The 17585-nt window shown below is 41.1% G+C and overlaps 1 protein-coding gene across 1 annotated transcript in view; it reads left to right on the forward strand.

Annotated features, from left to right (window-relative positions):
* The window catches only part of PKHD1 (PKHD1 ciliary IPT domain containing fibrocystin/polyductin), a 774619-nt gene that overhangs the window by 64179 nt on the left and 692855 nt on the right, over positions 1–17585 (forward strand). Inside the window, exons 21-26 of the mRNA XM_007936280.1 lie at positions 3215–3353; positions 6508–6635; positions 11987–12171; positions 13086–13208; positions 14836–14941; positions 15816–16091. Coding sequence (XP_007934471.1) covers positions 3215–3353; positions 6508–6635; positions 11987–12171; positions 13086–13208; positions 14836–14941; positions 15816–16091 — 957 coding nt within the window. The remainder of the gene's footprint in view (positions 1–3214; positions 3354–6507; positions 6636–11986; positions 12172–13085; positions 13209–14835; positions 14942–15815; positions 16092–17585) is intronic.

Raw genomic sequence — 17585 nt, forward strand, 5'->3', positions numbered from 1 at the left:
ATGACAAGATAAAAGAGCTGAACAGAAGATTTCAAAGAGCAGCTTGAGAAGACAAAGCCAATTACTATAATGAAATGTGCAAAGACCTGGAGTTAGGAAACCAAAAGGGAAGAACATGCTCCGTATTTCTCAAGCTGAAAGAACCGAGGAACAAATTTAAGCCTCAGCTGCAATATTGAAAGATTCCATGGGCAATATGTTGAATGATGGAGGAAACATCAAAAGAAGTTGGAAAGAATACACAGAGTCACTGTACCAAAAAGACCTGGTCGATCTTCAGCCATTTCAGGAGGTAGCATATGATCAAGTACCAATGGTATTGAAGGAAGAAGTCAAAGCTGCACTGAAGGAATTGGTGAAGATCAAGGCTCCAGGAATTGACAGAATGCCCATTGAGATGTTTCAACAAACGGATGCCCTGTTGGAGGGACTCACTCGGCTATGCCAAGAGATTTGGAAGACAGCTACCTGGCCAACCTACTGGAAGAGATACCTATTTGTGCCTATTCCAAAGAGAGGTGATCTCACAGAATGTGGAAATTATTGAACAATATCATTAATATCGCACGCAAGTAAACTCTTACTGAAGATAATTCATAAATGGTTGCAGTGGTATATTGACAGAGAACTTCCAGGAATGCAGAAGAGGACATGGAGTGAGGGGTATCATAGCTGATGTCAGATGGAGCTTAGCTGAAAGCAAAAATACCAGAAAGTTGTTTACTTATGTTTATTGACGATGCAAGAACATTCGATTATGTAGATCATAACAAATTATGGATAACATTGAGAAGAATGGGAATTCCAGAACATTTGATTTTACTTATGAGCTTGGGGCTTAATGACTTTTACTATGGAATCAACGTTCATCTCCTTGAACCATGACTTTGCATATTCTTTTTGGTACTAAACATAGATCAGGAGGTTGTTGTTTGAACAGAACAAAGGGATACTGTGTAGTTCAAAATCAAGAATGGAGTGCATCAGGGCTGTATCCTTTCATCATACTTATTCAATATGTGTGCTGAGCAAATAATCTGAGAACTGGATTATATAAAGAAGAACGTGGCATCAGGATTGGAGGAAGACTCATTAACAATGTGTGATACATAGATGACACAACTTGCTTGCTGAAAGTGAGGATGACTTGAAGCACTTACTGATGAAGATTAAAGACTACCATCTGCAGTATGGATAACACCTCAATATAAAGAAAACAAAAATCCTCACAAGTGGTCCAATAAACAGATTCAGAATAAATGGAGAAAAGATTAAAGTTGTCAAGGATTTCATATTACTTGGTTCTACAATCAACACCAATGGAAGCAGCAGTCAAGACATCAGAAGACATACTGCATTGGGCAAATCTGCTGCAAAAGCCCTCTTTCAAGTGCTGAAGAGCAAAGACGTCTCCTTGAAGACTAGGATGCACCTAACCCAAGCCATGGTACTTTGAATTGTCTTTTATGCATGTGAGAGCTGGACAATGGATAAGAAAGACTGAAGACGAGTTGATGCTTTTGAGTTTGTGGTGTTGGAGAAGAATGCTAAGAGTACTGTAGTTTGCTAAAAGGACTAACAAATTTGTCCTGGAAGAAGTGCAGCTGTCTCACCTACTTTGCTTGTGTTGTAAGAAGAGACCATCTCCTGGAGAAAAATATCATGCTTCATAACATGGAGGGTCAACAAAGGAGAGGTAGACCCTCAACAAGATGGATAGACACAGTGGCTGCAACAATGGGCTCAGGTATAGCAAGAATCGTGAGGTTGACACAGGACCGGTGGTGTTCAGTTCTGCTGTGCATAGGGTCGCTATGAGTCAGAAACTACTCGAATGCACCTAACAACAACAACAACACATTTGCTGAACACTAAACTCTCTCTGGCATGCAGGGTGATGTGTCATTGTCCTCACTTTAATTATGGGAAAAACGGAGTCTTAAGAGTTTGACGATTAGCTGGTAGTTACACAATAAGTGCAAGTGGTTAGCATGTTCTGCTGCTAAACAAAAAGGTTAGAGGTTTGAGTGCCCCAGACACACCTTGAAAGAAAGGCCTGGCAACCAACTCCTGAAAAATCAGCCATTGAAAACCCTGTGGGACACAACTCTACTCTGACATACATATGGGGTCACCATAAGTCAAGGTCCACTCCACGGGTAACTGGTTTTCAAAATAAGTAGAAAAAATCGGGATTTGAGCAATCGTCTGTCTCAAGATTGCACTCTTTCCACACAAGCTGTCTTCCACAGGACCCCACGCTGTGGATAAATACTTGAGTACTTCTACTACGTGCCTCTGTTTAAAAGAGAAAATCAGTCTTTAATGAAATGTTAGCTTTACTCCAGCACACAACCATGCATACTCCCCCAAGGCCCAAACTGAAAGTGGCTGTGGGCCCCTCCTCAGGAGGGGGGTGCTTTTAGTAGGCAAACCCGGAAGTGAAGCAAGCTAGCCCATGATTGGTAAGAAGCAAGTGTTTATTTTAAGCTTATAGGACTAGGGCACCGATTATGTAAAGTTAGCTGAGTTGGTAGCATATGATTGGCTAGCCTAAAGTTTCGTTTTTGTTTCCATGGGAGTTTAGGTAAGGAGTCTCTTCAGTCGAATGGCCTCTTTACTAGTTCTTTATTTCTGGTGGCGTAGTGGGTAAGGCACTTGGCTGCTAACCAGAAGGTCGGCAGTTCAAACCCACCAGTGGGGAGGTAGATGAGACAATCGACTTCCTTAAAGATTGTCAGCTTTTGGGGTCTATATGAGTTGGAATGGACTAGGTTGCAGTGGGATACTTTTTTTTTTTTTTTTTTTTCCAATCACCCGGTGTAGTTATCGTTTTTAAAAAAGATGAGCTGTGCATTCTAGGTGTTGCCAGGGCGTTTGTCAAGGAAAAGAAAAGATCAAGGTCTATGCAGCAATAGATTACCTCTAAGGTTGCCTCCAATGACACAGGGAGTAATACTTGGCTGGTTTGGGGCTTACTATGGAATCAACGTTCATTTCCTTGAACCATGACTTTGCATTTTCTTTTTGGTACTAAACCGAATAGTGGGTCCTCCTGTCTCCTGTCCCTTTGCTTACATGGCAACCGGTGAGTAGAACTGCTTTAAGTGAATGTGCTGAGGTCCAAGTAACTCAGCATCTCCAGCTGGGATTTTCCACACAGCAGGTCTCCCATCCTGAGTTACTTAATAATAACTGAACTTTTGGTGTCTAGTTTATCAAGCTGACTCTGGAACAGCTCGCCCAGGGGGCAATCTGGTGGAATCACTCTCTGTGCTGGGGTCTCCTCCAGTCTACAATGTGACCTTCTGGTCGACTGGGTGTGGCACGGAGCTCCCGCTCATCACTGCAAGGTAGGGAGCAGTCGTTGTTGTCTATTCCTCCTTCGGCTTGTTAGTTGGTTTTGGGGGCACAGAGGTGGGGCTTATTTTATCAGGGAAAGCTGCCTGTCTTGTTGCTTAAAGCAGTGGTTTTTCAAACTTGAGAAGGCAGTATCAGACTCACCTGGAGGACTTGTTAAAACACAAAGTGCTGGATTCCAGCCCCAGAATTTGTAATTCAGCCCATCTGGGGGGAGGCGGGAGAATTTGCCTTTCTCCTGAAGTCCCAGTTGATCCTGATTCACTAATCTAGCGACCATACTTTGAGAAAGATTGGTTTAAAGGATGAAAGCCTTTAGTTTGTAATGAAATTGTTTAAAAATATTTCTATTTTTTTTTTTTAAAGCTTTTCACAAGTTCACACTGCCACTGTTCCACCCCTTTCCCTTCATTCCATTCCTATGAATTAATCTTTTTCCAGTCCTTGAAAGTGGTATGAAAGTCTATGGAACAAAAGTAGCTAGTTCTAAGAACTAACCACCAGGTGGTACTAGAGCCCCATTTGTGTTACTTCTTGGGCTTCAAACATTGCTATTTCTGGCCACTAGTTACTGTTTTAAGGAGCTCTGGGGGCTTAGTACTTAAGGCATTTGGCAGTTACCCAAAAGGTTGACTGCTGGAACCCACCAATTGCTCCGAGGCAGACTGATGAGGCAGTCTTCTTCCATAAAGATTTACAGAGTTGGAATCGATTAGATGTCAGGGAGTGAGCGGTGTGGTTGGTTACTGTTTTGCGGAAGATAATTTAAAAACTGTACCATCAATACATGTACAGAGAACTGCCAGAAATTCAAGCCGTGGGGAAGTTAAGGTTATGTGTCAACTTGGCTGGGCCTGGTTTTGAGTGGCTGGGCAGCTGGATGTAGTTATTCCCCATGGTTGTTGTTGTTGTTATGTGCCCTCGAGTGGGACCTGATTCATAGCGATCCCTCCTGGGGTTTCCGAGGCAGTATCACTATGGAAGTAGACTGCCCAACCTTTCTTCCAAGGAGTGGCTGGTGGGTTTGAATGCCAGCCTTCTGGTTAGCAGTCAAGTGCCTTAGGCACTATGCTACCAGAGCTCCCATTGGTAATCAATGGTGGAATCTCTGTGAGCAGCTGAGTAGCTGCTTTAGGGATGTGGGCTGCTTCTGGTATATAAGGAGAAACCTTGGGAATGGTCTGCAGCTTTTTGGCACATTTGTCTGCATGTAGCTGAGTCTTCTTTTAGCAGCCTGCTGTGTTTCTTGCTGATCTTGGAACTGTCTCTGGACTTGAACTAGTAGCCTGTAGCATCATGTGGTAATATCGGGACTGTGCCATTTTATTTGTCAACCTTGGGCTTGTTAGTCTCAGCAGCCAGGAGCTGCCTGAGTGAAGAAAGTCTCCGGCTTCAGTGGGTCGGGAGCAAGAGGCAGAGCTGAAGCCCAATGTCAGGGGGCTTTCACCCAGCCTCTAGAGCTTGGCACTTTGAACTCTGAGTTCTAGCCTCCCGAACTGTAAAAGAATAAATTCCTGTTTGTTTAAAGCCACCCATTTGTGGTATTTTCTGTTAGAGCAGCACAAAGTAACCCAAACAAGCCAGATTCAAAAGAGACTGTGGAACGAGGGATATCACTGCTGATATCAGATGGATCTTTGCAGAAAGCAGAGAATACCAGAAAGATGTTTACCTGTGTTTTATTGGATATGCAAAGGCATTTGACGGTGTGGATCATTACAAATTGTGGATAACATTATGAAGAATGAGAATTCCAGAATCTGTCCGTAGACCAAAAGGCAGTTGTTTGAAAATAGAACAAATGAATACTGTGTGATTCAAAATCAGGAAAGGTGTGAAACCCTCCGCCCCCCCCCAAAAAAAAAGCCAGCCAAAACAAACCACTGTGATCAAGTTGATTCCGAGTTATAGTGACCCTATAGGACAGAGTAGAACTGCCCTATAGGGCTTCCAAGGCTGTATGTCTTTAGGGACGCAAACTGTCTCATCTTTCTCCCATGGAGCAGCTGTTGGGTTTGAACTCTCCAACCTTTTGGTAGGAGCCAAATGCTTTACACTACTAGAGCTCCTTTGGAAAGATGTGCACTAAGGTTATATCCTTTCACCATGCTTACTCAGTCTGTTTGCTGAGTAAAGAATCCGAGAAGTTGGACTATATGAAGAACACACCATGAAGACTGGAGGAATACTCATTAACAACCTGCAATGTGTAGATGAGACAAACTTGCTTACTGAAGACAAAGAGGACTTGAAGCACTTACTGATGAATATTAAAGACTAGAGCCTTCAGTTTGGATTAAACCTCAGCATAAAACAACTATCCTCACAACTGGACCAATAAGCAAAAATCATGATAAACAGAAAATATTGAAGTTGTCAAGGATTCTATTTGGATCCATAATCAACACCTATGGAAGCAGTAAGCATGAAATCAGTGTATTGTATTGGGTAGATCTGCTGCAAAAGACATCTTTAAAGTGTTAAAAAGAAAAGGTGTCACTTTGCGGACTAAGATGAACCTGAGCCAAGCCATGGTATTTTCAGTCGTATGATGTGCATGTGAAAGCTGAACAATGAGTCAGGAATACTGAAGAAGAATTGAGGCATTTGAATTGTGGTATTCATTAAGTGTCCTCCTAAAGTGTGATTTTCAGTGGTTGAAGTGTATTCCACTGCATGATGCATCACAGTTTGACACAGTTGTTATATTAAAAGCAGGATTAGGCAAGGGAGTGTGTTTGTACAAGGGGACTAGATAGGAACTTTGCTAGGTGGAGTGGCTTGTATTCCAGATGCAATACTGGGCAGCAGAGCATCTGAGAACACTGACTTTTTTTTTGATTATGCAAATGGATTAGAGAAAACTAAGCTCCCTTTTAACTCTGCTTTAGGGTCACAACAGTGGAGGCAGAAACATCACTTTTCTCTCCAGATCAGCACAGGCTCTTGGGTGGAGTACTCTTAGAGAATTCTAGTACTTATTCTACACGTTTCCTACTATGATAAGACAGGGACATCACTTTTTGGGAGCTGTAGCTCATGGCTTGGAAACATGGGAGATTGCCTGGTCGTTGAGGTTATGTTTTGTTTGGTGTGGCACTTCTTGAGGGTCGCTGTTGTTAATGCTTTATTTTTGATATGCCACAGCTCTTTGCAGGATGAAGGAACAGATGAAGGCTCCGAATTAGTCCAGGTGACAACACAGAGACTACAGAGGGCAAGTCCGCCTTTAGGAGGACGTTTTCGGATTCAGCTTTCTAATACAGTGATATCTGGTAAAGAGGCATTTGGGGATGCAGTACTTCTTAGTTACATTTCTAGGGGTGTCTTCAGGTAAACAACATCCCAGCCTTTTAATGTTGTAGTTTCCTTGAACTGCTATAACAAATGGCCACACTTGGTGGCTTAAAACAACAAAGTTCACTCTTTCTCTGTTCTGGAGGCCAGAAGTCCAAAATTCTGATGCCAGCAGGGCCATGCTTCTCCAAAGATTCTAGGGGAGAATCTGTCCCTTGCCTCTTCCAGCTTCTGGTGACTGCGGGAGTTTGTTGGCTTGTGGCCTTATCAGTCTCTGCCTCTGTGGTCACGTTACCTTCTCCTCTTCTGTCTCAACTCTGTCTCTGTCTCATAAGGATGTATGCAATTCTATTTAGGGTTCACATGGATAATCCAGGGTTAGCTCCTTCTGTCAAGATTCTTAACTAAATCTCATATGTGTATGTGTGTGTGATGTATGTAGGAACACTGGTGGCATAGTGCCTAAGGCATTTGACTGCATTTGGCTCAACAGCAGTGAGTTTGGTTTGTTTGAATTATCCATATACATATATATATCAAACCAAACCAAACCAAACTCACTGCCATTGAGTCAGATCCAACTCATAGCAACCTTTGCTTGGGTTTCAGAAGTGGTATCACTACATAAATAGGTTGCCCAACCTTCCTTCCGAGGAGTAGCTGGTGGGTTTGAACTGCCAGCCTTCTAGTTAGCAGTCACATGCCTTAGGTATTATGCCACCAGAGCTCACACACACACACACACATGCACACACACACATATGTGTGTGTGCATGTGTGTGTGTGTGTGTATGTAGAGAGAGAATGAGAGAGCACACCATTCTTGCCTCTAAGAAGCAATATCTGTATTGAGAATGGCTAGACTTTGCCTTACATACTTGGATCATATTGTCAGAAGGGACCAGTTCCTGGAAAAAGATTTCATGCTTGGTAAAGAAGAGGGTCAGCAAAAAAGGGGAAAACCCCAAAGAGAGGGATTGACAGAGTGGCTACAACAATGAGCTCAAGCATAGCAAAAGTTATGAGGATGTCACAGAACGGGGCAGTGTTTTGTTCTGTTGTACATAGGGTCATTATGTGTTGGAGCTGACTCGACGGCACCTAACAACATATATATATATATAAACAAAATGAAACACACTGTTTTTGAGCCGTACCTGACTCAGCGACCCCTCCTTGGGTTTTCGAGGTGGTATCACTATGGAAGTAGATTGCCCAACCTTCCTTCTGAGAAGTGGCTGGTGGGTTTGAACCTCCAGCCTTCTGGTTAGCAGTCAAATGCCTTAGGCACTATGCTACCAGAGCCCCTATATATATGGATAAAAGTAAGGCATATGTATACATAATTATGCATATATATGTATATACTTGTGTGCAACTACACATGTGTGTGTGTGTGTGTGTGTGTATTTATGTATTTATATATGCAGGAGCTCTGGTGGCATAGTGCCTAAGGCATTTGACTGCTAACCTGAAGGCTGGCAGTTCAAACCCACCAGCCACTCCTCGGAAGGTTGGGCAATCTACTTCCGTAGCGATACTGCCTTTGAAACCCAAGGAGGGTTCGCTGTGAGTCAGATCTGATTCGAGGGCAGTGAGTTTGTTTTTTGGTATATATATATATGTGTGTGTGTGTGTGTGTGTGTGTGTGTATAATTGTGGTAGATATATATGTAACAAATCAATTGTCTTTTCAAAATTGTTCATATATACAATTCACTGCGTTAGTTATACTTACTGTGCTGTTCAACCATTACCAGTATCCATTTCCAAATTTTCCCATCACCCTTCACAGAAGCTCAGAGTTCCCTAAGCGGTGAGTCCCCCTTTTCTCCTCCCTTCCTCCCACCCCTGACAACCACTCAAACTTTGGTCTCTATACACTTGCCTATCCTAGATATTTCATATAAGTGGCATACTATATTTGGCCCTTTATTGACCACATTTTTTTTGCCATATAAAGTAATATTCACTCTTAGCCTTGTGAGGGAGTTCTGGTAGCATAGTGCCTAAGGCACTTGACTGCCAACCAGAAGGCTGGCGGTTCAAACCCACCAGCCACTCTTCAGAAGGAAGGTTGGGCAATCTACTTCTGTAGTGATACCGCCTCGGCAACCCAAGGAGGGGTCGCTATGAGTTGGGTCTGACTTGATGGCACATAACAACAACAACAACAAGCCTTGTAAGGTAATACTCACAGGTTCCAGGGATTAGAAGGTGAACAAATCTTTTAGGGGCTACTGTTTAGACCACTATATTGATACTGACACTTGCCCAGATGGGAACTCAGGTATTTGGTTCCCTGGTACTTTTCTCTCTAGAGTTCCCTGATCCAAGCTTCATGGTGGCTATGGTCCTTCAGTTATAATTGATGTGACACCATCTACTATTGAGGATTTTATTGATTATAACAAGTGTAGAAAGAACTCTTAGATACCACTTGTGTAGAACAATGTCTAAATATTTAAGAAGACACACATTTCACGAAGAACAAAGATTAGAAGTGATTATGATAGGTTATTTATTTGGTGGAAACCATTCAATCAGAAGGGAGATTCAGGAGAACTCAAGAATGGCCATGTGAAAATGGATGCATGGTCCAGAATTCTTTTGCTCTCCCAAGCAGAAAGATGAGGGGCTTGTACAGAATTCTCTTGAGTAGCAGGAATGGAGTGGTTTACTGGGATAGGACAACTTGGGATAAGTTGAAGGTCCCTAGGTTAAATATAATACATATGATAAATGGATGAATAAGGAGCAGGAATGCTCTGCCTCTGTGATGCTTAGTATTGTACCATGTTTCTCTGCCTTCTCATGGGCAGGAGCTACTGTTCTTGGTGGAGAGATGTTACCTCCCACCATGTTCTATTGCTAATGTTCCTCACTTCACTGCCCATAAAACAATTGGGCAAAATCAGCCTTAACTTGGTCTTTAGAAATGGTGATGCCCCTCAAATTATGTATTAGTGTTAAAAATGTTTCTAAAAAAGATGAGAATTTTGTTTGCATTTTAGAAATACTATATATATATATATATATAAATACACATACATACATACACACACATATATATACATATTCTTATAAAATATAATAAACTTGATGAGGAGACTATACTCAGAAAGTTGATTCTGAGTCTTACCAACCCTGTAGGACAGAGTAGAATTGCTGCATAGGGTTTCCAAGGCCATAAATATTTATGCAAGCAGATTACCACATCTTTCTCCTGTGAAGCAGCTGGTAGATTTGAACCACTGACCTTTTGATTAACAGCTGAGTGTTTAACCACTGTGCTGCCACCACTGACCTTTTGATTAACAGCTGAGTGTTTAACCACTGTGCTGCCAAGGCCCCTTTTTAGAAATATGGTACAGGTTTTTCCTGCTTTTTGAGTTTGTTTTACACCACTTCACTTTTAAGAAAGACTACATTTGTACTGTTTTCATTAACCAAGAAATATATGAAGAAGATCAGCATATGTTTTGCTGCAAGCTGGTAAAAAGGCAGTGCCCACCTGTGGCTGTGAGAGTGACTCCTTCCCCAGGAACGATATTCAGCATCCAGCTGCCCTAGCTTTGAACTGTGTCTGTGAACACTATATGTTAGTGTTATTTTAGGCTTTATGTGTTATTTGGTATGATTTAGTAGGTTATTTTTTGGGTCTGTGAACATTCAAAAAATTTTCCCATGTGAATTAATGCTAATTCCTTCTTTGTGGTCGTTAGGTGCTATCGAGTTAGCACGAACTCATAGCAATTGTATGTACAACAGAGCAAAACACTGCCTGGTCCTGCGCTATCCTCACATTCCTTGCTATGTGAAAAATTACTTCTTTGCTTTATGCCATTTGGCTTACTAAAGCTTTCATAGGAACACTGTACTTTCAGATAGCAAGGGAAACCTGCATTTTTTATTAACCCTCAGGGCAGTGTGGAATAAGGCAAGCCTATTGAATGGGTAGAAGGCAACCTGGGTTTTAATCTAAACCTCTCTCACTTGGTTGGCAAGCTTCTGAAGCTCCTTGTGTTTCATTTTCCTCATCTCTAAAGTCGGTGTTAGGATACCCACCTGGCCCACCTCACAGGCTGTTGTGAGTAGCTAATGAAATGGAAACTTTTGGTAAAGCATGAAGCAGGGTTCAGTCATAAGCAGGGTTCAAACACAGAGTGGTGTTATTTCTCTGTGGGGATGTGGAATGGGGAAGCAGGTGGTTGGGCTTAAAGGGGATTCTAATAGAGAAACTGAAGTTGGATGCCAACATTCCTCAGCTGGGTTGACCAAGTTTTTACGGGTGTCAGCTGTTATGTGCCTCCCCCACTCTCTGAAAGGTAGCCAACTTTTTTCTGTTCTCAGGTCCAGCTCAATTTTTCCAGGGAAAACCCACTATTTAATTAGACTTTCAGGCATTCCCAGGGTGTCAGGCGTTTACACTCAGAGCTGATAGTGTTGAGGTGGTTCTCTCTGATGTAACTGTGCTCTTGCTTGTTATGTGATAGTGATACTGATTGAAGGCATCACCATGTCAGAAGTGGGCCCAGCACCAGTTTCCACTGAGTCAGCTCTGACTCATGGTGACCTATGTATGTCACAATGAACTGTGCTCCACTGGCTTTTCAATGGTTTATTTTTTCAGAAGTAGATCACCAAGCCTTTCTTCTGAGGTGCCTCTGGGTGGACTCGAATTTTCCAACCTTTTGGTTAGAAGCCAAGTACATTAACAGTCTGAACCATGCAGGGACAGTAGAAAGTGAGGAGCTACTTGTGTCTGCCTTAGAGAAAAATGGTTTAACTAGAGCTCTGGTGGCGTAGTGCCTAAGGCACTTGACTGCTAACCAGAAGGCTGGCGGCTCAAACCTACCAGCCACTCCTCGGAAGGAGGGTTGGGCGATTTACTTCCATAGTGATACTGCCTCGGAAACCCAAGGAGGGGTCACTATGAGTCGGATCTCGATGGCAGTGGGTTTTTTTTTTTTTTTTAATTTTAAATCTATCATATAAAGAGCTCTGGTGGTATAGTGCCTAAGGCATTTGACTGCTAACCAGAAGTCTGGTGGGCCAAACCTACCAGCCACTCCTCGGAAGGGAGATTGGGCAATCTACTTCTGTAGCAATACCACTTTGGAGACCAAATGAGTTGAATCAACTCTACTCGACCGCACTGAGTTATTTATTTATTAATTTATTTTGTTAGTGTTCTCTTGAAGCTATTATTGACCTTGAGGGTTTCCTCTAAATTTTAGTCAACTTCCTGACATTTATTTCTGTTACCTTTGATGGTGAGAGCTTGCAAGGTGTCTTATATTTTCTATATAAAAATCTTTTCCCGTAGGCATCCCCGTGCACATTTCTGCTGACCATCTTCGCAAACTCTTACAGAACAGTACTGATGATGTCACATCTAGGTACCTCAATGTCAGTGACTTGACGGTGAAGGAAGATCAAATTTCTTGCTATGAACACGTGTGGACGCTCTCCTGGTCCACGCAGATTGGGGATTTGCCCATTTTCATCAGGGTATGTATGATACCTCCTTTGGCGGTAGGGATTTGGTGCCCTGGAGCAATTGTGTAAAGGCAAAACTAAACAAAAAACCAGAATTATATAAGTAGAAACTGTCATTAATTATTAATTTTATTGCAATAGTCAAGAAAAGGGGTCCCATGATCTTTCTTCCTGAAGTTTTTCTACAATGTTTTTGTCTCTCGTATCCATGATGAAGTAATTTAAACCCATTCTTTTCTTTCCCAATTCACTTTCCATAGAGAAGCTGTCGGTCAGTGTCCACCATACAATAATTCTACATCTGTTATTGGGTAGTTTCAGCAGATGTGATCGACTTAGATTATCATGGAGGCAGATGGCATAGCAGAAGGAAGTTTGGAAAAATATTTGCTGTCTTGGATAGTGACAAACCAGCTGCAGTTGCATATTTAGTGTTTTAAAAAATAATCTACCAATCATCTAGCATTTGGTTATTATAAAATGAAGCCCAAGATGAAATTTTACCCCAGTCATCTGGTTTTCAAACATAATACTTGGGTGGAAATAGAGGAAAGATGGAAATCTTTGCATTTATTTCATAACACTTGTTTTCTTACATTCTGTTACAATGTTTTGGATTGCAAACACACGTAAAATAGAGGAGCACATAGGGGCAAAGCATCTCCAGACCTACAGAGAAGATGGAGGTGTTGTGCCTCTTTAGGCAGCTCCAGCAGCAAATAAATATTCCTCTAGTCTACTGAGGCTTTCATTAGACGTTACTTACTGCTAGCTTCTAGATTTTGTAACCTTCTGTCACGCCATTTTCACTTTTCTAACTGTCTGATTATCTTAAACAGAATGTGAAACGACCCCTTATCATTTATTTTAATCAAGATTAGACTTCTATTTCATGCCAAAATTCACCAGAAATGTAACCATGTCAGGTCTCTGATGAAAATCTAACTGGAGTGAGCTCTGCTGTAACTACTCGTGTACTCTATGATGGTGGAGTTTTTCTTGGACCCATATTTGGAGACATGTTGGTTACCACCAACCAGCGCACTCAGGTGAGAGTGGGTGGGCTGCTCAGAATACAGGCTTCAGTCTAACTCAGCTTCTCACTGATTTGTAACGAGGCCCACTTGATTTAGCTCCCATGGATCATTTTTCCAGTCAGTAAAACAGACAATTAGCACTGTTTTCTTTCTATTCCCTGTAAAATACTATGAAAAAATGAATGCTTTGTAAATACAACATTAGATTATTACAATTGTTAACACTATTATTATGGTGTAAAAATAATAGAGAATCTTATAGCTAACTAGGATTTATGTCTCCACACAGTTGAACCAGAAAGTAAATAAGCTGACACCTTCTCACTTTAAGATGTCCTTTTTTCTTTCTGTTCATACTCCTGTTATAAATCTTCTAATTTTAACTTGAGAGAAATTTAAAATGCAAAAACTACAAAAAACAAGATTACCCACACCTGGGTACCCAAACTGAGAACTGACTATTGTCAACACTTTGATATATTTATTTTGTCCTTATGAACAAATTAAACGTTATAGATAACACTAAGTCCTTAATCACCCATGCCATTTTGATCCTCCTCCCTTGTATAAATAATAATAATAATAATAATAATAATAAAGCCCTATTGCCTTCAAGTTGAGTTGTAATATTCAGGAAATATTCATAGTGACCCTATAAGACAGAGTAGAACTGCCCCATAGGATTTCCAAGGCTGTAATCTTTGTGGAAGCAGGCTGCCATATCTTTCTTCTGCAGAGAGACTGGGGAGTTCAAATCACTAACTTACCAGTTACCAGCCAAGCATTTAACCACTGTGCCACCAGGGCTCCTTACCCTCTATAAATAAATACTCATAGTGTATTCTTATAATTTTTTATTTGTAGAGAGGCAATTTAAATCACATCTATTTCTCCTTTCTCATCTCTGAATATAGTTTGAGTTCTGCATTAATATTAGTTCTAGAGAGGGAAAGACATATAGTCTCTTCTTGAGGACCTACCATTCTAGCACAAAAATAGGCCCCAAACCAAATATACTCTGTTGAGGTTGGATGCCATGGAGTCAGTTTAGACTCATAGTGACCCCATGTGACAAAGTAGTAGGATTTTCTTAGCTATATTCTTTATGGAAGGAGATTGCCAGATCTCTCACCCTTAGAGCCACTGGGTAGATTTGAACTACCAACTTTGGCTTAGCAGTTGAGCACTTACTCATTGATCTACCAGAACTTGCCCTATAGACATGTAGTGATGGTGAAAGGAAGGTGCCTGCTTCATTGGCAGTTACCAATAAAGAAAGAACTTTTCACAGGAAGTGAGTACTTAGTTGAAAATACAGAGTGTTATGAAGTCCTTGTGTTGTTTTAATTATATTCAGCTTACTTCTGTAGAAGACAGAGAGGGAATTTACTCAAGGGTTAGTGTATTTAATTGGAAAAATATTAGGTTTCAGCATACCCACCATGCTTTTAATAAAGCTTGACATATTTGAGCCATTCATTATAATTTAGGGTTTATTACCAGGAAAATAGAAGAAAAGAGATGTGAATAAGTAAATCATTAACACATTTTAATTTTGGAAAACTGTATAAGTACTTTATGAATACCTTTGTGCATATGGAATGCATACATTTGTTTTTAATTCTTTTGCATTTTTCAGGTGGTTGTGCGAGTGAATGATATACCAGCTCATTGTTCAGGCTCTTGTTCTTTTCAGTACCTCCAAGGCTCAACTCCCCAGGTCCATTCTGCATGGTATTCTCTTGGTATGATCTGTGGCTTGGCACTGAGTTGGGCATAAATTTAGACTTGAGTAATTTTGTTGGAGACTGTGTATCCAGTGATGAGGTGGGTAGAAGATGCATTAGTTCATGAAGAGGAGGTTGAATGTTGCAGCAGAAATATTTTGGCTGATTAAGTACTCAGCTACAAACCAAAAGGTCAGTGGTTCAAACCCATCAGTAGCTCCACAGGAGAAAAGACCTGGTAGTCTGCTCCTGTCAAGATTCCCAAAACCAAACCCACTGCCATCAAGTTGATTCTTATTCATAGCAACCTTATAGGGAAGAGTAGAACTGCCCCATAGGGTTTCCAATGCTATAAATCTTTATGGAAGCATACTGCTTCATCTTTCTCCTGTGGAACGACTGGTGGGTTCAAACCACTGACCTTCTGGTTAACAGCTGGATGCTTTAGCCTTTGTGTTATGAGGGTTCCTTTCATCAAGATTATAGCCTAGGAAACCCTACTCTGTCACATGGCATCACTGTGAGTCAGAATGGACTTGATGGTCTCTAACACAACAATCACATTGATAATATGGGCATGATTTGGAAATAGAGGCAAGTGGACTTTTTATGACTTAAAATATTCTCTTTGTCCTTTGTTTTGAAATAGTCTTTATTTTTATTTATTTATTTATTTTTTGAGCAATGATCTCTCATTGCTAGTTTGAGAAAACTTTAGATGGAGACTGAGTATTCCAAGCAAATGCAAATGTTCAATATTTGAGTCAGCAATCAACAACCTGGATTTTGAGAGGTGAAAGTGAGAAAGAATGAACATTTGATGTTAGAGTAAAGTCTCTTAAATGGAGTGATATCATTGAGAGATGATTTTGTTTATTTTTCCTCCTTTAAGACAATGACATCAACATGCTGGTTTATATCACTGGAACTGGCTTCTCTGGTGACTCCCAGGCCTTTCAGATTACGGTGAATAAAACAAGTTGTGAAGTTATTTTTTCAAACCTAACGTTTGTGGTTTGTCAGATGGGCATGCTATCACTTGGAGCACATCGGATCTTGATGTTGGTAAGACCCTCTGGCCTTGCCATCAACACCAGTGGAGGAGGCCTCTTCTTACACGTGGAGCCTTTGCTGGATACTGTAGAGCCTTCCAGAGCTTCAGAAATTGGTAATTGGGGGAGGATCCCACATTCCGTCTGCCCCTCTGAGGCCAGCCTCTGGCTGACGTGCAGGAATCTAGTCCTGCCACGTGATAAATTCTGTATTCACTGTGATTCAGAGCTTTTTGTTTTTTTGCCATCAGCATCTGTGCTAATGAACAACAGACATTTGGGCTCTTAAATGAACTCACTTGCCACATAAAGGATCATAGTTTGGCTGGCAATACCAAGTATAATTGGGTCAGTCACTGAGTCAGCAGAACTATTTATTTTAGTGGAAACAACCCTGGATTAGGAGCTCTGGTAGCATCATGGCTAAAGCACTTGACTGCTAACCAGAAGGCTGGTGATTCAAACCCACCAGCCACTCCTCGGAAGGAAGGTTGGGCAATCCTACTTCCGTAGTGATACTGCCTCGGAAACCCAAGGAGGGGTTGCTATGAGTCGGGGCCGACTCGACGGCACATAACAACAACAACAACAACAACCCTGGATTGGGGTTAAGGGGGTGAGCCTGGGTTTTCATCTTACTACAAGGCAGATGTGTGACCTTAGAAGTTACAGTTACTTCTATGGAACTCATTTTACTAATTGATGATGACAGTAGCCATAGTAGCATTTATTGAGCACCTCTTCTTAATGTTTTCAATTCCCTAAGGACAGAATCATTGTCCGCATTTTTCAGATGAGATAGTGATGATTCTAAGAGGTGAGTGATTTTTACAAAGTTTTCATGGTAGACAGAGGTGGAGCTGGAACAAAAAACAAAGATTTTTTGTTGCCATTGTTGTTTGTTCTGTAGTACCATGCTGTTTTACTTACACAGTGGGGCTAATGATGCTTGACTTATATGACTTCTAGTTTTCTGGGAGATTAAATTGAGCCAATTTTAAATTGATGGAAAAGACAAGATTAAATTGATAGGAAACCCTCTTGAAAAGTGAAAAAATTTCGATAAATGTGAAATAGAAGCCTTGCACACTGTTGAGCTTTGCATCTAGCTGGTGTTTCACAAATTATTGTTGACTAATGTTTACTTAGATAATTGGCTGGCATGCACAACACTGACTGTCATTTGAGTAGTAGGGATATGGAGGGCTGTAGGTCTTGTCAACATTTAGTCCTGTGGGTATGTCCCCATGCTATGAAAAACCAGGGGCTCTCCATGACTTGTTGTTTTCTGAGGGGCATGAAGAGTTACAAATGACCCAGCCGGATTGCAAGAATCCAGGGACACTCAGGCTTATGTTTGCTAAAACGTAATTTTTGGAGCATAGAACTCCTTTCCTTAACTCTTTGTTATTTTGTTGCTGTTTATTCTGTTGGCCAAAGAACTGTAGCTTAGAACATTTCTTTTAAAACTTTGTGTTCTGACCACATATTGTCCAAAGGAACCAACAAGTTTCTGATTCTCCTTTGCCTAGAAGACTGAATTAGGAGACCTACTCCATTTTGTCTCTGTGCATAAAACAGCAAGCAATTCTTGTCCCTTTTTTTTTTTT

The sequence above is a fragment of the Orycteropus afer genome, unplaced genomic scaffold (genome assembly GCF_000298275.1).
Source record: "Orycteropus afer afer isolate SDZICR_OR568_19922 unplaced genomic scaffold, OryAfe1.0 scaffold00034, whole genome shotgun sequence".
NCBI lineage: Eukaryota > Metazoa > Chordata > Mammalia > Tubulidentata > Orycteropodidae > Orycteropus > Orycteropus afer.